General features: G+C 35.9%; 3 protein-coding genes across 6 annotated transcripts in view; all 3 read left to right on the top strand.

The window, feature by feature from the left end:
- The first annotated feature begins 3,156 nt into the window (after positions 1-3,156).
- Positions 3,157-10,654, top strand: LOC143347815 (uncharacterized). Of its 3 annotated transcripts, XR_013080668.1 has the most exons (5): positions 3,157-3,508; positions 3,631-3,812; positions 5,156-5,314; positions 6,300-9,840; positions 9,908-10,654. XR_013080668.1 is itself a non-coding variant. In XM_076777370.1 (4 exons), exons 2-4 carry the CDS (start codon positions 3,636-3,638, stop codon positions 8,094-8,096), a joined length of 2,133 nt encoding a protein of 710 aa, XP_076633485.1. In that variant the 5' UTR covers positions 3,157-3,508; positions 3,631-3,635; the 3' UTR covers positions 8,097-10,654. The 3 variants fall into 3 exon arrangements, 2 of the variants coding, with proteins under 2 accessions (XP_076633485.1, XP_076633486.1); XM_076777370.1 differs by having other exon boundaries at positions 6,300-10,654; XM_076777371.1 differs by lacking the exon at positions 3,157-3,508 and adding an exon at positions 4,541-4,677 and having other exon boundaries at positions 3,675-3,812; positions 6,300-10,654.
- Positions 10,655-12,063: 1,409 nt separating this feature from the next.
- Positions 12,064-20,048, top strand: Mapmodulin (acidic leucine-rich nuclear phosphoprotein 32 mapmodulin). Its single transcript, XM_076776985.1, has 8 exons — positions 12,064-12,365; positions 16,436-16,579; positions 16,681-16,800; positions 16,877-16,989; positions 17,062-17,168; positions 17,276-17,352; positions 17,561-17,651; positions 17,786-20,048. Exons 1-8 carry the CDS (start codon positions 12,318-12,320, stop codon positions 17,842-17,844), a joined length of 759 nt encoding a protein of 252 aa, XP_076633100.1. The 5' UTR covers positions 12,064-12,317; the 3' UTR covers positions 17,845-20,048.
- Positions 20,049-21,215: 1,167 nt separating this feature from the next.
- The window catches only part of Amph (amphiphysin), a 49,794-nt gene continuing 48,057 nt past the window's right edge, over positions 21,216-22,952 (top strand). For both annotated transcript variants that reach the window (XM_076778333.1, XM_076778331.1), the window contains exon 1: positions 21,216-21,428. In XM_076778333.1, the coding sequence (XP_076634448.1) occupies positions 21,360-21,428 (69 nt within the window). In that variant the 5' untranslated portion in view covers positions 21,216-21,359. The remainder of the gene's footprint in view (positions 21,429-22,952) is intronic.

Genomic DNA, 22,952 nt, shown 5'->3' with positions numbered 1-22,952 from the left:
TAGTATATGATTGAACATACATTATTATATCCTGCAATATTATACATATCGAAGCAATAACATAAATTCGACAAACAATGTGAAAATAGAAACAGAGAAAAGGAACATTCATAATAATCAAATAAAATCAGATAGATAAATAAAATTGAATTCACATCAAACAAATAAATAAAAATAATAAAATACTAATAAGTGGAGTGGACTTACTACTTGTGGTCAGTACATAGGATAGTTACCAAATAGGATGGTTACCACTGGGCCAGCTGTAAAGTAAGAAAATATTCATATTATAACAACATCAGTTAGGCAAGCATGGCAAAATCAGGTCATTGTAACGAAATTGGTATCAAACGACAAAATAGAAGTGGGGAGAGCAATTTTAAATAGTTCTTACCAGTGGTCATCACGGTCCGGCACTGGTCAGTAGTGGTCAGTAATCGGATCTGGACTGGTCAGCACTGGTCAGTAGTGGTCAGTTCTGGTCACTCCTGGTCAGTCCTGGTCACTCCTGGTCAGTCCTGGTCACTCCTGGTCAGTCCTGGTCACTCCTGGTCCCCAGTGGTCAGCACTCCACGAATGGCCTGACTTAGGCCCGCGAGACCCGATCCCCCTGGATGCTCCAGGGGTACTGAAGAATTTGTCCAGCGGTAGTCTTCGAGTGGGGAAGTCGAAGAGTGGGGAGACAATGTCAACGTGAAGAGTTAAGAACCGCTTGGTCTAAAGAACAACGCTATTTCGATTGGTCCCACCTCTTGACCATTTCTGGATCTTCACTGGACCGCTGACCTTAATGTCAACCTCACTGTTGACCACCAGTGACCATAAGCGAGTCATTGTTGATCATCATTAAAACCGTTACGAAGATTAAAGCCTTCTTACGAGGATCCCCTTACAATTTGATGCATGATCTTTTTAATATTTTGTTCCACTTTGAAAGAGTGTATCTCATGTTATAAGACACTCGTGGTACAGCGACAGCGTTCATCCCACTAACGATAGATCTATTCTTTACCTCGTTTATGTGTAATAGGTATACATAGGTCGGAAAATAAAAATGCCTGGACAGTTGAGACTCAGAATCGTATACAGGTTGACACAAATCGGATTTTAGCTGTTTCGAAAGCAAGAAAGAAAGACTTACATTCGCCTTCTTTCTTGAATTCCCGAAGCTGTCCAAAGCACCTAAGCTCACGTACACATGGGCGTGAATTGGTGTGTGTAAATGGAGGGGTAAGCTTACTCTGGGCACCGGTCTGCCGTCTGATAACACTGTTATGAATCAATTTTTAGATTTATCAAGACACATATGTATCCTCCGTATCCGTAGTATTACTCATTCTGTATTCGTTAATTTTTGTTAATACATGTCTTTTTGTACATCAGTTCGAACAATTGCCATACCGAGCGAAAAATTCGGAGGTGATTTTAGCGTCCTCGTCAGTTGAGAAACTAATCACTGAATTAGTGTTGATGGGCAAACAGTTGTAACGTGTGCGTAAGTACATGTAAGTTGACTATGCAGGGATTGAAATTCATTTCTAAATCTGTTGGTAATGTCGCGAGTGACACGGAAATGGTAATGGGGCTCTAGAGCCCCAGAAAAATGGGCCGAAAAAATACATTAGGCGGTAGGTCTACTCGTATACCTCGTCGGTGATTCTAGCGTCCTCGTCGGTTGAGAAACTATTCACTGAATTAGTGTTGCTGGTCAAACAGTTGTAACGTGTGCGTAAATACATGTGAATTGACTATGCAGGCATTGAAATTCATTTCTAAATCTGTTGGTAATGTCGCGAGTGGCACGGAAATGGTAATGGGGCTCTAGAGGCCCAGAAAAATGGGCCGAAAAAATACATTGAGTGAAAGGTCTACTCGTATACCTCGTCTGTGGCATTATTTCGGCCAATTTTCTGGGACTCTGGAGCCCCATTACCATTTTCGTGTCGGTCGCGACATTACCAACAGGTTACACAAATGAACTGAAGAGGAAGTGAGACAGAAAATGAAATTACAGAAACATTCCTGGCCACACATTATATTTTCGGTAAAGAATGTTTTTCTCGAAAATGCGCTTGAGAACTATTGGAAATTTTTCAATTTCGTCGAAAAATTTGTCCATCTTGCTTTCGACGATTGTTATCGTGACCCGCGTCATTACACGTCATAATACACGCTGATAGCGATATGCACGTTCGTTCGAGAGTATACCACCTTCCGATAGGTTGGACTAGGTCTTGCAGAGGTCCACGTACCGCGAGAAACTAGAAAGATTGCTCCTGAATGATGTTCGCGATGCGAGAGAAATCTGTCTTTTCGCTCGTAAAACGCGATTTCGCGATAGTAATGCTATTAATCATTGGTTAATCATTAAACTCTTGGTGTCCCTATTATGCGTCTGGTGACACTGAATAACCCAAGATTGAAAAGTAACTAGATAAATGTACTAACATAGCAGACTCCTGTAGAGAGTCTGATTTCACACTTAATAGGAAGAGTACGTAACATTTGTGCATCTTTGTCTATCCAATGTAAAATCAGACTCTCGCATCTTTATTGCCTCTCGTCCAGCATAGTTCGTGCTAGAGTCGACCGTGGTGATGATATTTAACTGTACATACGTGAAAACGGCTGAAAGGCATTCACATTGTCATAAACTCCCACGATGGAAAAATTTATGAATCCTATTGTCATGTGAAAATGAGCCTCAACTTTAATACCAATTAAATACCTTATCTTTCGGGCAAACATCTTGATTAATGTTGGAGCTAGTGATTTTTTCCTTGAACGGCAAGAATCGCCATATTCCGGCGAATATACGATATGGGAGAATTCGGAGACCATACTACCATCGAGAGATGACTTTATGGTTAGGTACCACCGAACTAAACAGCGCAAGGGCAAGGGGTGTAGGTCGTTCGCTTAATTTCCACTAGAAACCCCCACTCTTACCTTTTTAGCAGTCACGTTACATAGTAGTAGGATCTCCATATCCACGAGAGATGCATTTTTGTTCTATTCGTGGTTAACATTTCGAGCTTGCACCTACGCCAATGTCGTTCGATATGGTTCTATCCTACTCTATCTCGACATGTTTCGTTCGCGTTCTTCGTCACGCGATGGAATTGTAGTTGTGATCGTTCAGCCAATAACGATAATGCGTGTGAGCATAGGCGTCGCTATTGCGCTATGGCCAAAAGTCATCTCTCTATGGTACTAGGCCAAGGTAGAGCATCTATATTGCAATACAAGATGGCCAATTTTTGAGTTTCGTTTACGTCCTGTTTTTGTGCATTTTAGCGCATTAGTAGGCAAATGTTGTGTAAAGTCGTCAGTTTTACGAACCGACACTACCGGTGGTGTTTGATGAAATTTAATAAAAGATGTTTAAGCGCGCGACGTTGTTGTTCGTGGTCAAACAGAACTAATAGCACACATTTAACCAAAGGTTTCAGTGATTTCTTTAAAACTACGCTTGACAGAAGAAGATCTACGTTTTAATCGTATTTTGGTTCGTATTTGTTTGAAATATTTTTAAACCGTTTGTTAAAGCGAATCATATGGTTGCAATGGTTTTGTTCGATACCTCGATCATTTTGTTGTAATAATAAACTAATGCTTTTTAATTTCCAGACACAATGGTTGAGGATCCTAAAGCTTGTGTCCTGCAATGGACCGGTCATGCAGGATATGTTACAGAGAAATTTAGTGAACTGTTCGCACGTCAAGCTCTTGTTGATGTTACACTCGTCTGCGAAGAACAGAAACTTCGTGTTCACAAAATGGTTTTAGCATCGAATAGTACATATTTCGAGGTACGTTTAAAAACTATATCCACAATTTTTGTGAATAAGAAAACTTAACATTTGTCATTGTTTTATATATTTGAACTATCGAAGGATATTACATAATGTTCTCATGCATAATTTATTTTCCTTAAAATAATTTCATTGCGTTGATTGGACTATGTGAACGAAATATGTAATTTGAAACTTTTGCGTGGATAAATTATCAGAGAAGATATTTCTATAATATGGAAAAACGTTAATTTCATTTTCTTATAAATATGTATTACCTATTTATTGTAAATAATAAGTATATAAATGTTATTTCCTTGATTTTCAAAATTCAATATATTTTAAAAACAAATATTAATTTAGCAGTATATCTTGCGTAAGAGAGAATAACATTTAATTATCGAGTCCACCTATTGTTAGTAGGATTTATGAAAAATAGTTTGCAGTTTTATTCAAAATACATTTCCGAATCACACATAAGCAAGCATTTCATTTTTCGCAAAATTACATGAAATAGCTGCTTTTTTAATTTACATTTACAAAGAACACATGCAATAGCGAAAATACTGTTTTATCATAGTTTTAGAAACAAGCTTTATATCTTTTCTATCCCTTTTTTATCGCTTTATATATTTACGAATACACGTAGAATTAATTTATAATAAATTTATAATTAAGATGTAATACGTAATAAATAAATTTGTAATTAGAAGATATTGAATACTTATGAAAGAACAATTTTACAGGGATTATGTAAAATTCATATAAAGTAAAGAAAGCCTTATATATCGGAATTTCCTTATTTATTTACAAACATTTGAAGATACCATGTTTGATGGGCATACTTTTCACAGCTTATGAAGAACACCTATTCCATATAAAGGTATTAGAGAACTAATTTGTATGAAATTGAAATAATAAAGTAAATACACAAAAGTGTAAATACTTTTCTTCAGGGTGCGTGTAATACTTTCATTCATCCGTATAATAGAATTATAGGTGTAAATCTATCAAAGGACAAGCGCATGAACGAAGTTATGCAATTTCCCATTTACGAAACTTTCCTTTTTAACAATGCAACATTATTGTACATTAAGCACATAATTACGGTCATTAAAAATTAATTTACAAAGATTCTGTTGGCGGATATTTCTATAAAATATTTTAACACCGTTACAAGTGTTCTTTGTGCATAGCAACAAACTTTGTAGCACCACGCGCGTGTAACAAATTTAAGAAGCGATTTAGAAAAAAAGATTAGTATCTAAAAGAATCATCCAATCATTTTCGCCTTATTCTTTAAGCGCTCGAAACCCTTATCTATTAATACATTTCGTTTGTCTTACTTTCTGATGCAATAGGAAATTCTGCAACAAGATTTGGGCCAGGAACCAATTATATTTCTTAAAGATCTAAACTTTGAAATCTTGAAGGCCATGGTCGAATTCATGTACTGTGGAGAAACTACAATTCCTCATCAATTATTATCACCTTTATTAACTGCTACGAAAACTTTTAAGGTAACTATTGCTGATATTAAAGTAAGATTGTTCAAAATATTAATTCATCTGCTTAAAACAGTCGGATTGGCGAACAAAAAATTTGGAGTACCCTCGCGTTCCTAATATCTAAATTACGAAAATATCTGAAAATATTTACCGTTACTTTTTGCCAGTTATTACATTAAAATGCTACGTATACAATATTACATTTATATTAAAAATATGTAGTGCATTTATAATAACAAATATTTCTATTAACAGTTTGATGGCCGCAGTTTCGCGCGAAGACATTTCAACTCGATAAAAGCTCCCTAACTGTTTTTTTAAATCGTAATTTTTTATTTCAATGTTTTATAAATAACCCTCCTATAACACGGTAGATAGGTTCCTAGAAAATACCGTGTTATATGAGACCTAGAGTCAGTATAAAACTTATTAAAAACAAATACTTTTTTTTTATTCTACGTAAGCAAAACAAAAAATATTTTAATTTAATAAAGTATAATTTGTTCATATTATTTCATGTAAAGCCACTATAGTCCATTATTTTAAGGTAATTTGGTTTTTAAATATGTTAAGCAGAAATCATGTTATCCAGTGCTGTAGTACAGTGTTGTACGAAGGTTTTCGCAATTTATGAATCGTGTTATAGCGAAACCGTGTTGTAGGAGGGCTACCTGTGCTCAAATATTAGTCTTACATAGTTTCATCGTTAAATAAACATGCAAATATCAATTTATTCATTGCAGAATATTTTAGAATTATGAATTTATATGAGATTTGAAGATACAAGGCACTTGAGAATCTTAGGAATATTATTATAAAATATTATAAGCGTAGATATTGAAACTGAATCGGCAAAATCTCGTATTCGTGACTGCGGCCGTCAAAGTATTAATATAATAGATATTGAGATTCACTGATATCAAGTAAAAATGTTTACTATGTATATTTATGTCTGTCTATGTTAATAACAATATAATTGTTCCATGTACATGTATAGGTTAAAGAGTTGACGACCGTGGTCAATGCCATGATGACTTCCAATGTAACGAATATCGATGGTAATACAAATACCGACAAAAAGGTTACTAAATCAAAGATTAGAAATAATGAATCTAGTAATACAGATTACGTACGTGTAAAGTGTGATGAACTTGTCGAAAACGAGTGTTTTTTACTTTGTAATGAAAACAGTAGTGACGTTTATTCAAGTGAAAACCGATTTTTGGAAAATAATGTTATCATTGATACTCCTGAACAAGAATTAGAGCATATGTTATACGAGGATTCGCATGATCTTGATACTAACGCAGAACAAACTGATACGCCATTTTCGGTACCGAGTTCTGATAATCTGATAGAAAACCGTAATTTAACTCCGTCAAAAAATTGTGAAATAAAACAAGTATCAAACGAGTGTTCTGAAAATAGTATAATAAGTCGTGATTTAATATGTACAAATGATGCATTAAAACCTATTTTGTACGAACAATGCTGTGATCTCTCGGATATAGATGAATGCGAGGAAAGTTCCATGTCTCTGTCGCAAACTTGCCTTCAGCAAATTGAAAAAGATTTTGCGCAATATAACTTCGAAGGTATTGATGTTCCTAGTAAAGTAGGAAAGTGCATTAAAGTTTACACTCATAAGAGACGTAAATCCGTAGATGAAATAAAACCTAAACTTACAGATGTAAATAATATCATACAAAGTCCACCATCTACCGATTGTATAGATTTATTAGATGAACCGTCCACTGATGATATACCAGTTACACTTTTAACCTCGTTAGATATGGAGAGTGCTGAATATATTATAAGTTTAAGCACTGAAAATATTCAGTCTATAGTGGGAGCTAAATTAAACGAACAAAATACATTAAATACGTGTAAGGGAATCGAACGTATCATTGGATACGATGATCAGAAAGGTGCGATAAATAAAAAGGAATTGAATATAGAAAATGCTGGAGGTTCTAACTGTATGAAGCCAATTTTACGAAGAAGTCTGCGATTGAACCATCAGGAAATTGAGGAAACTGTAAACGACAATGATGCTATTAAAGAACATCATGGAAGGGAGAAGCATTTTAAAAAGTCCAGTTCTCCGAACAAGGTAGAGTTATGTGCCAAACGAAAACGTAAAATAAAGGACACCGATCATAAAGTTCCAGAACAAAGTATTAATAATATAATGCAGGCCAATAAAAGAACGTTTAATACCTCTCGTAAAAATACCGCTAAATTAATTGTAAAAAAGAATAGCAAAGAGAAAGATGATCAAACAGTTAAGATAACAAATAGATTAAAATGTGACATATCGGAAACAACGGTGGAAGACTCTATTTTTACGTCGCTGAAAGCAAATACCATAGAGCACATAAATCGGGCACTATGGGGGGATATGTCGGATTTTCCGGAAGACTATGAAAATAGAATGGATTTATTGGAATATACGCCAAATACGGAAATCCCATTTGCTGTCGGCTTGTTGCCTCTGCGTACTGCTCTGGAAAAAATGCAAGCAACGCCGGATTATCAGCCTCGTAAAACCCGTTCGTCGGTAGCTCCCATAAAGCAGGATAATTGTAGTTTTAAAAGAAAGTGTTACACAAATTCAGAGAAAGTTACTGTCGCTAAGAAACAGAATAGTTGTACCGGCGATGCAAAGGAAAACGCAAAAACAGTTTGCCATATTCAAATTAGAACGGCGCCGTCGCAATACATACGAAATCGTAAAAAATATTTTGCTACGGGTGTCGCTGCGTTAGAAACGGCTATTATGAATAAGCAATGACAAATATTATATATTTTGTACAAAGGGTAATATATAGTTAAGATCAATGACTCGAGTGTTTGGCGTCGATGGAAATAAAACGATATAATTGAAAACATTGTACGGTAAACTGTAACTACATAGTCCCTTGATTTCTAAAAGAATATCAAGATATATTTTTTTTTATTTCTCTCGATATATGATTTTCATTGATATTAAATACGTCTGTACGTGTATTGAACGCTCTTACAAAAAATAAACGCAAGTTCCTTTTGTTGGAAAAAATATTAATATAAAATGGTTATAGGATAATAATACTTTTATGTTTGTTACAATTTTATATCTAGAATTGAAAATTATTTAAATAGTAAATATAGTATTGTAGTGTTTTGTACAGTCATGAAATTCTTTTGTAAATTTAATCGCGAATCAAATGCAACTGAATCTTCTAATGGAAATATTTTTTTAACGCACAAGTGTTACATTTGATGCACGTATGGATCAAAATCTAGATCTATGTACGTACACGCACGCAATGATTCACATTGTTTTTAAAGTAGATACTTTGTTAATAATATTGTGTACATGTCCGTGAAAATTTTTAATTTCCGTTATTAAAAATTATATGCGTGTCATTTATAATAATGTAAATATCCCGATATTATATTTCACGGGTTGTTATTGGATAACTTTAAGGATCCTTATATATTTTATATGATTTATTTATCATTTGTATTTAACATTGTATTCTTTCCTACTTTATGGCAACAAGTAAATGAAATTGTAATAACCCCAGTGTAACAACTTGTATACTAACAGCAATCACCGTGAAACTATAGTTACAAATATATACTCTTGTACTTTTTATATTTCATACATTTCAAAATTGTTCTATATATTCATTTGCAGTATTTTTAAACAATGTGCAGTTGCTGAACGATGTAATATAAGTGGATTGTTTGTAACAATAATATTGAAATATTTTCTATATGAATCTATGTATAGATATATACTGATAAATATACACATATTATATTTTTTTCTTCCGTAATAAATGTGTGTTCAGTGTAGTTTAACTGTTCTTGGGACACCTACCAACGTCTAAATCTTAAATCTTTTTTTTTCTTAAATCGATTGTTTAAATTTACGTATTTGTGCGTATGGTATTACACAATTATATATTTTACCTTTGTCGTTATTTACGTCAATCATGTACATTGTATATTGTCCGAGTAAATAGACTGGGAAATTGTAATCTATGAAGAGGTACGTGATATGTTCAATATGCTCTTGACACTGCTCAGAGGACAAAGACAGACTAAAGAAAGACAGCCATGTTTATTTATAACTAGTAATTTGATTGGTCGTGTAATGTACGCTACGATATGTGTACAATCGATATGAGTAAATTACGATTCTTATTAAAGCAGTTCTCTAATTTCTGTTATACCAAAGGAAGTTACCGAAGCACATAACGGTGATAAATTTAACTATTGCATTTACGAGCACAGAATGCACTAATAATCACGCGGACGTTCGTGTAACGTATTTCATTAAGAGTTCGAAATACCGAAATGTTTAGTGGAGATCGACGTTATTCCTTTATTTAGACGATTCTCCCAACGATAATGTCGTTATAACTTTCTAGAAAATTCAATTGTAATGTTACGTGCAAGATATACATAATGCATGATCGATATCGCACATATATAATCGTCGGTGAATTAGAATCGTCTTCATCGCCATTGTGGGACACCTCTTACGCGTATGTATAAATAACAAGAGGTCACATCAAATATAAGTAGTATTTTAATGAAAATACGACATTGTAGAAAGCAGTTTCTAAAACTAATTACGGTTATTTAATAATGCTAGGTTATTTGAAATCTACAACTATGCATAACACTAGTTGTAAAACAATGTACGTGCATGCTAACGTGTAATTTCTGGAAATTCTAGTACGTGTAACGTAAAACTGTATAATTTTATCACCTGTATATGTAGTAAACTTAAAAAAAAAAGGAATGTAATTAGCGTCAAATTAAATTAATAGCGACTACTGGAGGAGCAAGTATTGTCAATATTTGTTAACGTAGCTCGTTAAACGTGTGAAGTTCGATGCACGTCTTTGATAACCGTTAGTATTTTTAATACCTACTATACGTATAGAGAGATCGATGGAACAGGTTGTTTCAAAATTACCGAGTTCTGTCTGCTTATCGCGAAACTTTTTTAACGGGAGGCTTTATCTACGAGAAGGACATTACGTCGTATACTACATGCATCCTAGTCTCGTGACTTAGTTGTGCAGAAGGCGGTGAAAGGTACTCGGACGCGGCCAGCCAGTCAGGTAAGTAGGTATGTATGTGCATGCTCGGTGTTTAGCGCTGCGAGGAAGACAAACCCGACGAGGCCGACGCAGCGCACCTACAGTGCAATCAATGAGCGCATATTGATCTCAACCCTTCACGGATTTTACACCTGCAGGGGCGGATCACTCGTGCACCCAGCACAGACATATCACGACTTGCCCGAAAATATTACATTTTTCGACCTATCTGCAAGCAAATATCGTTTTCCTCTAACAAAATTATTTGCTGATTGTTTATCCATGAAAATAATTTTAATTCGTTCAATTCTTTTTTTATGCGAATTTTATTTTATATTTGAACGTGTCTGTAGCAAACGTTGCTCTTCTGTAATGAAATTATTTGCTAATTATTTATCCATGAAAATAATTTTAATTCGTTTAATATTTTTTTTTTTTTATTTGAACGTGTCTGTAGCAAACGTTGCTTTTCTGTAATGGAATTATTCGCTGATCATTTATTAATGAAAATAATTTTAATTCGTTTAATTATGTTTCTAAAGGAACTTGACGAGTATCTAATTCATCTCGTCACCTTTTTTTTTTAAAGATACCTAAATTTTTTATGAGAAATAGACTAGATTTTATTACGAATAAATATTTGTATACTGAAAAAGTATTAAATAACATGTATCGTATATATATATGAGAACAATAATAATACCACGAAAATTAAAAATATAAATTTTATTTTATTTTTGTATGTTGAATAAATCTGATATGTTAATATTGGCACACAACGGTATTAATAAATTAAATTTTAATATTGTTAAGTTCCTTTTTCAATGGAATAGTAATAAATAATAATACCACACAACACGTATAAAATCAGATGAGAAAAATTTGCGTATATAAATTGTGTAGATCGTAAAATGGAAATATTGTAAACTTATTTTTATTTTTATATTTTGTGTAAACCCTGAACTTTATTAAAATTAGAATCTGATATGTTAATATCGGCACACAACAGTATTAACTTGCATTTTAATACAGTTAACTTCGTTTTCCGACGGAATAGCAATAAAGTATTAAATCATCGAAGCCACGAAAAGTAAAATGACTCCTCAGTTTTCGGTCGGTTCGACATTTCATGCCATCGATACCCCGGATCTCGATATAAATGTCGATATCTCGCGTAAGCGAATGTTTAACATCAACGAACAGTCGGAATAAGTATCGGCTTCTAATTTTTACGTCAAATTGTCAGTTGCTCGTGCGAATTACGCCGGAGTTTCTTAGGCGGTGTTACGTAAAATAAAGTAGGTAGAAGGAGTCTCCTAGTCTAACACGAGCGCCGGAAGCTTTAAAATGATTGCGGTAATGGGTGCAAACTATCAAATCCTTCCATCATTAAAGAGAATCTGAATAATTTCCGGGACGTTACACGGACAAAATAACACTCGTATCGCGTAGCAAAATGAGCGCCGTTTAAACACGCGTGCTGGTGATCGTTGTGTTAATAAAAATTTACTGTTCCGATCGTTTACTCGGCGTAAATGAATTTAGGCGCGCTGAAACGAGGTTAAACGAGGCTCGTCGAGATGTCGCGTCGATCGATGCCGCGAGCGAACAAGAGGACAGGATTGGTCGCTTCGAACGTAGTGGCAGACATGTGTTTCGTTTCCCGCCTAGTGGGTTGTTATTGTGTGGGGGCCCCGTCAGTCCGGTGAGTCGAGCGTAGAGAGCATAGGGCCTAGGTCAGAATCGAACCGCCGTTGGGTTGGCTCCTCGGTACGGTGGTGGCTCTGTGCGACTGGTGACCGACCGTGGTCCGTCCGTCATATTCCCGGTTCGAAAGCAAGGTTGCGACTAGTTGTTGCGACGCAGGAAGGTGCAGTGATCTGTGTACGGAGTTAGAAACGGGTCTGCCGGCCATGGAGAAGCGGATACATCTCGAAAGACGGGGAAGAACCCCCGGCGAAGTAAGCCGAACCCCACTTATTTTATTACATTGCTTTGCTCGCGACGAGACGAACCGCGGGTTGTTGCGTGCTTACTGTTCTATCGTGTACACGACTCCAAGAGCGGGTGCAGAGTGAATCGTGTTACCTCGCGCGACACCGACACCACGCATTCGCTCTGCGGCACGCCACTGGCTCCTCGAGGACGCACGGGAACTCGGATTTCTTGACGGCGACCGCGTGGCCCCGACGATTTATCGGGCAAGACGACGTATTCTCGGTGCCGACACGAGATGCTACGCCTGCCACGAGAGTAACAGGCATGGCGTGGTTCGGTTGAACGGCTTGTCCCCTTGGTTTTTCACCACCTCGTACCGCTACGACGCATTTTCTCGCATTGTTCCGCGTTTTTTCGGTTCGCGCATTTTATTCGGGGCACACGCTTCGCGACCGCGAACATTCTCTGCGGCGAAAAATTCGAAATAACCGACTGGGTCAGTTGGCTGGAAAACAGAAGTTTTCCAAAGTTTTCGCTGCGAAGCTTTCCACTCGACTCTCCTCGTGAACGCGTTATTATGCTCGCGAAGAAAGCACCGTGCGACCTAAAGTTACGTGCGCTGAAATTTTTATTTATCATTTTATTTTAAACGAAACGTATGGTATTGTATGTATATATTATGCCCTGCTGGTTCGTGATGTAATACATCGCAGAATCAGCGTCGTTGGCATAGAAAGTAAAACGTGTTTAATCAATGGAGACATTACTCTGTTCTTACAATGGCTGATTTTCTCATATATATATTCCCCCGTTCGCGCAAAAAGGAGCACGATAAATTATATTTATACAGGCGTTCGACCGAACAATAAGCTTGATATAATTTCCGTAATGTGATTTGTCTTGATCGCTGTTCTGTTAATTAATCGATCTTTAAAAACATATACGCGATAACTTCGTACTAAATTGTTTCTTGGAAAATTTCCAAGCCATGTGACTTGAAAACGTTTTCTTCTGGTTTCCTTTAATTGATATTTTCGTAGAAAAATATAATTATTACGTGATGCAACGGTATGCATATGTTACAAATTTTTCGTATATTTTGCCTGCTACGATCGAAACGATAATTAAAATACACCAACTGTTATCTTTGCTTTATTAAATATTCGCTGCATGAGAAAGTTTATTTTTTAAAACACATACGAAAATTTTCAGATATATAACTTGTGAGTGTATATAATCGTGTCACAGAAAAATAGGGTAATTTTAAATACGATAGTTTCTTATTTGAAATGCCGTGTTATACGCAAGTCGTGTGATCAAATTATAGCGTGGCGTGGCTGTCTCTAGGAGCCTCTTTTTTTAAAACTGCCGTGCATCGTACGTGTTTCTACTACAAAAGTAGTCGCATCTTTCTAAATCGTCTGCTAGGTGTTTCAGAAAATTAATTATTCGCAATATGTTACGGTATCGTTCTCGATGCTTGTTTGTTGCTTTTCCCACAAACGCGATAGCAAAGTGTAAAGAGGCTTTGACAAGATGGTGCCCCTTTCGAACGAGTTTTGAAACATATGTAACCCCATATGCATCTACGGACAAGTTACGGTCACTTGCATACGAACTATTATGTCAGAGTATAACAATATTTTCACCGCAATTTTCGGCGATCCAAAAATGTAGAACCCATCAAGGTCAAACGGAAACTCGAACCTAAACATTGCACTTTATAATATATTATATTTTCCCGTGAAATTTATTTTATTTTGTTTACAAGATGAAACGTTTCGTAGTCGAAATCAATTCGTATATAAATATCCTAGAAAATTGGGAATGATTCGAAATCTGAGTTTAAAGAAACAACGAACAGTCAAACGTGTTTTGTGCTACTTACGAATCATCGAATGATAAATATTTTTATTTCGATACGTGTGAAAATACGATCGCTAGATTACCGTGGCAGTAAATTTTCGTTTCGAAACCGTGTTAAATTTCGTGCATTTCGCAGGTCTTGTTTACACGTAGTAAAAGTATATTATGTAAATCAATTATCAGCGGGAAGAGCTGTGCATGCCATGAGGCGCTACACCGAGATGCGCGTGCGAGTGGACGTCGCCATTATTTTCCGGGCGCGCGCGAGAATATTCCCGTCCACGATTGAATTTCCCATACGCCTGGCAAAACACCCCATATTCTAAACAATTCCCGATCGTTTCAACGTACGCGAATAATGGTGAACGGTCCGCGCGTAAAGTTTGTTGCGTGTTTAATCTACGATCTCGATTCATGGCGTGTTACTGATCACTGTGCGGCCATCTTGGACGAGTCCACTCTGTCACCAACTGACACGAGTACGTTTCAGAATAATAAGAAATCCCAAATAACAATTCTTCGCGCGCTTACGCTGGGTGATAAATTTTATTATAATAATTGGTGAATATTCGACGCCACGATATCGACTAATTTTAATATTATTAATATAGAACGCATATGCGTGGGTGTTAGCACCTAACCACCGGCGTTGCGATGCGGTTCATTCGACAGTGCTGTAGTTAATACTTCATAGGCCACGAAGCAAAGTGAAATTTTCTTTTTCTTTTTTTTTTTTTTTTATACGGTACTCGTCTTGCAGTTAATTAAGTGTACTTTATCATTAAGATGTAGTAATACGGAAAAATTACAGTCTCGTTCAGATTTTTTTTAAATGCGATATTTTAAAAAATTTGTATTTTTCGTTCCATTTCGTGCAAATTGAATTATTTTGATCTGGCAATAATTATTTGCCGTGAACCCAAACCAATGCTATTTAAAACTCATTTGACGATGAAATATCGTCATTTATTCGTTTCGTAGTTCTCATTGATCCGCTCCTATAAACCACGACACTCGTAAAATGCTTCCACTACGATCAGTGCAACGCACGGCGCAGCCAATCAGCCGGTCGGTCGGAATGTCGGGCAATGAATCTAAGATAAGGACATGCGACGACTCAGAAGCCCAGCATGAAAGCACCTCGTCGCCGCTAAAGTCCGCCACGCAACAGTGTATTCGATTTTATACTGTTCCGCCTCCGTAATGTTTTTTTTTAAATAAAGCATCGATCCGTACATTCGCACGTTAATCGAATAAATTACATTTTTTTTTTTAGACGATTAACGTCGCCGACTGTCGCGCCAGTTGTTCGAACTAGAAATATATTTGTCGTTCGTTCAAATTATAGTATTCTTAACGGCAGTAATGTTACTTAATATTTCGGGGAAATTCGTTACAAACGATTTCGAACCACATTGGCAGTTGAAAGAAGCGAATAATACGCATGATCGTACACACGATTGTTGCGGATATAGAAAATATGTCGAGTCGTTTTTTTTTATTAATAATAACAAAATTCGTACGAGAGCCTAAAATTATTCCAGATTCGTTACTGTCGCGTGCCGCAGGCAGTATGTACTTATCGTTTACCGGCTTTTCTGATGCCGCTAAACAAGACGCGTCGTACACTCTACTACTATCATCCCCCCTGTATCCCGGGAACCCCGTCGCACTTCTCTCCCCCGTTTCTCCTGTTTCCTTTCTATCTCCCCTCTCTCTTCACCTTTCTCTTTCTCCGATCAATAAAATAGCCCATCTCCCGCGAAAGCTTATCGTTCGTTTGAATTTCAGCGTCTATTGCCCGACTTTTTTCAAACGCAGTTTTAAACAAAAAAAAATTTACGTCCACGTTGCGCTGTGCCACGTTCGTAAATGTAATCGAAACGCAAAAACGTTTCCGCTTTAAGAACTACCTGCACCCGATCCAATTGGTAATTTTAGAGATTAAGATCATTTTAATTTGAGAAACGTGGTCATCAGTTTTACTATCAGTACTCAAAATCGAAACGCAAAAACGTTTCTGCTTAGAAACTACCTGCGCCCGGTCCAATTGGTAATTTTAGAGATTAAGATCATTTTAATTTGAGAAATGTGGTCTTCAGTTCTATTATCAGTACCCAAAAATGTATTTTAATTATTTCAGGCAGAACGTAACATTCATAGAAATATTATCTAAAGCTCGATAAAGAATCATATCGCTTATACGTAAATTGTTGTTCCATTTCAGATTAGAGAACTTGTCCTTGACAATTGTCGAAGCACGTATATCGTAGGTCTAACAGACGAATTTGCTGCTTTAGAATCATTGAGTCTTATTAATGTGGGGCTTACCAGTCTAAAAGGCTTTCCAAAATTGCCAAGTCTCAAAAGGGTGAGATGCTAACAACTTTCTATTGATCATATTCAAAACAGTAAAATAACAAAGTATTCTAAAGAAATGTATTAAACATTAATGATCTTTGTCTCGTGTAGTTGGAACTGAGCGACAACAGAATTTCTGGCGGTTTAAATCTTCTTCATTCAAGTCCCAAGTTAACTAATCTTAATCTTAGTGGCAATAAGATCAAAGATTTTGACACGCTTCAACCTTTAGTAAGTTCTGATATTTCAAATCCAAAATACTTTGTAGAATTTATGCAAATATTGACAATATCATTTTGATTTATAGAAAGAGTTTAAGAACTTGAAGAATCTTGATTTCTTCAACAATGAAGTTACAAACTTGGATAATTACAGAGAGAAAGTATTTAGTCTTATTCCCAGTCTTCGATATCTCGATGGGTATGTATATTTAATGTAATTTAAAATTATGATGAGGTTTTGTAATATGAATTGTTTTCTGTTGTACGATAGATTTGACATAGAGGATCGCGAAATGGAAGATACAGAAGGAGAAGATGACGAAGTAAATGGAAATGAAGATGCAGATGGAGATGCTAATGAGGAGGATAGCGAAGAAGGTTAGCAAAGTTACAAACACAACAAAGTTAAAAGATCTTGTCAGATATTTGATCTGATCTGAATCTATATAGCTCAACAAATTTTAATCGTAGGTGTAATCTTTTAGTTTCAGACGAGGAGGATGATGAAGATTTTGACGAAGGTGGTGTAGGATTAGAAGCTGTCTACAAGGGTGACTTAGAGGTTAGTCGCTTATTTGTTACGATGCATAGAACATAATATTTTCGACCGTAGTTAACATTTAAAATTAAACATTCCTGCTTGAGCTTCGTGCCCCTCGTGCAGTAGCAGAAATCAACCATAAACGTAGTTAATTTGTATAAATTTTAATCAGTGTTTGTTCGATGTATGTAAATGTATGTAAAATGTATGTTTGATTGACGTGTTGCAGGATGATAGCGATGAAGACGATTTCTTATGCGAAGAAGAGGAAGAAGAAGATGACGATGATGGCGAGGATGATGAACAAGACGAGGAAGAAGGTAAATATGTTGCTTATTAATTTATTTGTAATTTTTAATTAAAGTAAATACTTCTGTTCGTTACACGGAAAACTGAATATTGTTTAAAAAATATATAATAAATTTTATTACGTATTGTTTTACGCGTTGCATAGAATCGTCTCCTGCTCGAGGCAAAAAGAGAAAACATGAAGATGGAGAGTCAGGGAACTAGAACCATAAAGAACGGGTTTCTGATACTGTTGAATGAGTGTAAAATTCATATAAATAATAACAATAATTGAGACGCCGATTGAACACCTGGGAATCAAACTAATTGACCGACCAATGACAGACTACAGTTAATTGTGTGAATTTATCAGTAAATCATTGACTGACAAATTGTCTGTGGAACAACAAACGATTTACCATTACGGGGAAGAGGAATATGAATGAATACGAAAAATGGATAATGATGGCATGAAATAGGGCTGCATTCCAGCTGGGCACAGCACGTTTTAGTTATACTAACGATATTTTATATAGAGTATATAGTTAGAATATTAGTGGTGTTGCATAGTGGGTGAAAGATCAGATTTTGAAGGACTTGAAGAAGGCGGCAGTGGAGTTTTACACTTGAAGGAGCATATTTGTCTGTTAGCTCCAGTCGGCCAAAGGCTGGTCACGCTGGAATGCAGCCATCGTTAATCAGTACTAAGGTTACATAAGTTACATTTTAAATACATTATTATTGTACTACGAATAAGTCTAGAGTACACGAGGAACAACTTTTGTACAGGTTTACACCATACATTGAGGTGCATCACGCCTCTGTGATTTTTGGGACAGAAAATAAAGAGATAAATGTATGTTGCTCATACATTGAGCTTATATCTGTGAACGTCGTATTGAGATATAAATTACTACATCATAAGAACGAAGAAATAAAAAAAAAAAAAATCAAGTATGTATATTTCGTTTCTTAGAATAATAGTTATCGAAATGTATCATTGATATCGATTAAAAGAAAATCTGTTAAGCTCGTGAAAAGTATCTTAATATTTTCAGTTATATTGTTTCGATATAAGTTAAATACTTTTGGTCTTTTAAGAAATAACAATCTTGGAAGAAACTGTAAAATAATATAAGAAACACAATTGACATTGTGGTATCCTAACTTGTAATATCTAGTAAATTTTAAGTTTCGGATGTCTGTGTACATTGGCAATAAGCTGTACGGTACATGGCTGTTAACATTATTGTTATTTACTTTCGGGCATTCCGTGTGCTACACGTTATGCTCTACTATAACAAATTCATTTTATTATTAATATTATTGTAATATCTTCCCGTTTCAAATTACAGACATTTAGCTATAATAATTAAATGTTTTTATATCACTAAATCGTACAGTTTTTTACAATAACAATAGAATTACTTATTGGGTAGTTTTGTTCATACACTGCAAGACTAGGTGTTTGTAACATAATATTAAAAAAAAAAAAACAAAATCAAAATTTAAATTTGCTTGTAAATCCATGATTACCTTTAATTTCTGTCTCTGAAGTTACCATAGCGCTGACACATCTCGTGATAATTAAAGTGCGAAGTTAATTGGTAATTGATCATTAATATTATTAATATTAAATTACTATTATGATTTAAAAAAAAAAAAAGGAAAAAAAAAATATTTACATTTGCGCTTTCGCACTTTTGAAATCGTATTTAAAAAAAAAAAAGAAAAAGTCAGAAACGCAAAGTTTAGGTTGTAGCAGAAAGACAAAATCTCGAGAAATAGGCGCGAAAAAAATAAAAAAGGTGGATCAGACGATGTAGTTAATGGTGAGACTGTGGCAAAATGGATTACCGGACGGACTACCAATTAACTACGTGATCGTGAGAATGGGATGGGAGTGAAAATAGCGTGTGAGAGTGTAAGAGAGGATCGGTTTTATAAGAAAAAAAAAAAAAAAAATTATGGTAGAGTCGAGGATCTGGCGCCTCTTTGTCGCCAGTTTGGTTATGGCCTTATCCAATTTTTCCAAGACTAAAGCAAATTTATATTAGGTACAATGAGTATATGACATGTACAGGTCCAAATCTGTAAATTTCCAATCTGCAATTTATAATTGCGGCTCGCGCGGATGTCGTATTAAAAGTTAAATTATAAATAAAGAAATTAAATTATAATTAAAAGAATTAAATTATAAATAATTGAACATTCCGCGCGTCCCGCGACAACACACTTTTGTCAATTGCAACTTTGGATAGCCATTTACGTAATCTAACACCTTCTATTATCAGGTATATTACGTCTGCGTATTGTCCGTCTGTTCCGTTGTTGAAATGGATTTTTATCATAACGTTTGTTTATTTCGAGCAATCCTCATCACAAAATAAGAAAAAATAATTTATTAATAAAACCATTTACAAATCAAATATTGTACAATAGCAATTATTAACCTCCCCCCTTTTTTATATTTTAAGCTATTAGTATACTATTTTCACTTTACATATACAGAGTGAACGGCCACCTCAGGGACAAATTTTAATAGGCGATTCTAGAGGCCAAAATAAATCAAGAATATAAATTTCTTGACTGAGGCTTTATTAAAAAGTTATTAACAATTAAATTCAAAAATTTCAGATCGTTCTGGAAAAATTATTTTTAGTTGGAGGGATCAATTACAATCATTTTTGGTCATTAGACATACCCCCGAAATCCCACGCAGTTTCGAGAAAAAAATTCTAGTAGGTGGGCAAATTTTTCGACAAAATTAAAGAACTTCAAATCATTCTGAAAAAATTATATTCGGTTGTGGGGGTCAATTACAATCATTTTTGGTGAATAGACATAACCCCAAAATCCTACGCATTTTCGAGAAAAAAATTCGAGGTGTGAAATTTTACGACGAAGAAAAAAAATTTCAAATCGTTCTGGAAAAATTATTTTCGCCTTTGGGGGTGAATTACAATAATTTTTGGTGAATAGACATACCCCCGAAATCCTGCGCATTTTCGAGAAAAAAATTCGAGAAGGTGTGGAACTTTAGACGTTAATAACTTTTTAACGAAGCCTCCATCAACAAACTGGCATTCTTGATTTTCGTCTTATTTTGGCCTCTAGAATCCCCCATTAAAATTTTTCCCAGGGCTGACCGAACACCCTGTATATTTTGCTTCATTTACAATAAATTTGGCACAAACGGAAATTTCTCGTTAATATTTTATATAATAAACTGTCTGAGTGTACCTGAAAACATCATTCCTTAAATATCGAACCATCAAGTGTGTTGCAATATTCTTTACAACGGAGGAACTTTAATGTAAAATTATAAATAACGGTTCGATGCTATTCTTGAACGCTATAATTCGCCCGTCGACATTTTAAGATACAAAAACCTGGCATGACAGTCGTTAATCAATTATTTACGTACGTGTGTGTTTGTTTTGATGATAATTTTGTTTTTGTGCCCGTCGAGAGGTGACCTTTTTATTCTGTTATACCAACAGTTTCGCGCCATGGACGGTGCTGCCGCGACGCGTCGGCTTCCGTAAACCCGATAACCCAGCCTCGGTGTGAAATTTCGCGTTTGGTCTTCAGTCTTCAGTGTTTCTCCGCGCTTCCGTTCGTGCGTTTTGTCCGTGGCTCGGTCTGCAGGGAAGGCAAAGTCGGTCGGAACACGAAGTTGATTTTAGTGTTTTGCGCAGCAATCTCGAAGTCGCCAGATTTTAAACAACGCTAGGAAAATGGCTGAAAGTAAGGGTGCGTTGATCGCGAAAACAGTGCAAAAACATGCGGGCAGAGCGAAGGAGAAGGTAAGTGTACCACGTATTTCTATCTTCGTAACAGGTTTCCAGAAGGACCGTAACAGCGAATCGAACGGTTCCCACAAAACACTATTTTTACGAACCGTCACCGTTCCCTCTCGTCGGATCCTCTCCGTCGCTTGCTATCGTCCTACCGTTTACGCGGTTTCATAACCTCTTGGAACAATTAGTCGCCCCCGTAGGCGTTGCGTTTTCTCAAATCTGACGTTTCGCGATTCATGCTAATTTTTTTCTTGAAGATCTTTCGCACCATTTTGAAAACAAGCCGGTACGCTCGTCGCATTCTCTTATTGTTCGCGCAGAGGTGACTTATATAATCGGTAAACACGTAGCCAGTTGTGTAGCAGAGTTTCATTTAAAATGACAATTATGCAACTCCTGGGCTTGGTTCAGCGCAGTAATGCATATACCGCAGGTACATCTTCCACGTCGGTCGCACACTCTCGACCGATGCGATTGCAAGCCGGGTGGATTGTCACGTGACACGAATTTTTTGCCGTTAGTCCCTCGGAACGCCTGCGTTTCCAGGCTAACGAATATCTTTAAATAAACGACTTCTCTCGCGGCGCGGTGTTTTATCTTTTTCCCTCGAATCAATGTCATTCCGTCAATCGTCGTGGCCGATACGAACTGTGTTGAGCATTGATCGAATAATTAACGGTTTCTCAGCATGTGTATTTTCGAGTTGAAAATACCGTGTTGCAAAAACTGGAAAGAAATAAGTCGACCGTTTTTTTTTAATTCACCAGAGACCGTACCGTATATACCTTGTTACTGAATTTTATTGATCCTCTTTCATAATGTACTTTTAATCTCTTTGCGCGTATTCGCTGTAGTTCAAAGCGGAGATGCAGTCCTTCGAATCGTTATGTGTTATATAATAGTACTTCGTGCGGATTGTTTCGCTTTTATATTTCGATGTCGAGAAGATTCTCGTTATTTGGCTTCCTTTTCCCAGAGGTTCGTCGTAAGAAAAGTTTGAGAATTATTTCGAAGCCTCGGACGAATGAAAATTGATATTTAGGTAACAGTTCTCGTTGAATAGTAGAATATTGTTAGAGGATGATGCGATTAATGTTTATACCGAGTCATTGACCTAGTGCAATACGATCTCAAAATGACCTTGGGAGTTAATGACCCTGCAAAACGTATACAATCACAAACCGCGTAATTTTGAGACGATTCCCTCCTCCACCTCCCACACTTAGAATCTCTGTTAACTGGAAACCATAATACAAGGGTTTCACAGAAAAAGTGTTATTCAGGAAGGCATATTATGTTCGTTACATTTTGTGAAAATACATGGTAATTTTTATTTATTTCTTTTAAAATATGTTTGTATGGCGTAAATTCTCCTTTCATATTTTGTTTTAGCACTTTGACTGCCACGTCACCTATATGTGGGTGACAGGATTTACCACTATGATACTAGAAATATTAATTCTCAAGTTGAGGCGTCCAAATAAATTTGGATAGAATTTTAGCGAGGTTACGAAAATAAGTAACAAATTT

Source organism: Colletes latitarsis, chromosome 11 (genome assembly GCF_051014445.1).
Source record: "Colletes latitarsis isolate SP2378_abdomen chromosome 11, iyColLati1, whole genome shotgun sequence".
Lineage (NCBI taxonomy): Eukaryota > Metazoa > Arthropoda > Insecta > Hymenoptera > Colletidae > Colletes > Colletes latitarsis.
The sequence above is the reverse complement of the archived record's forward strand: the minus strand, read 5'-3'. Positions and strand labels throughout refer to the sequence as shown.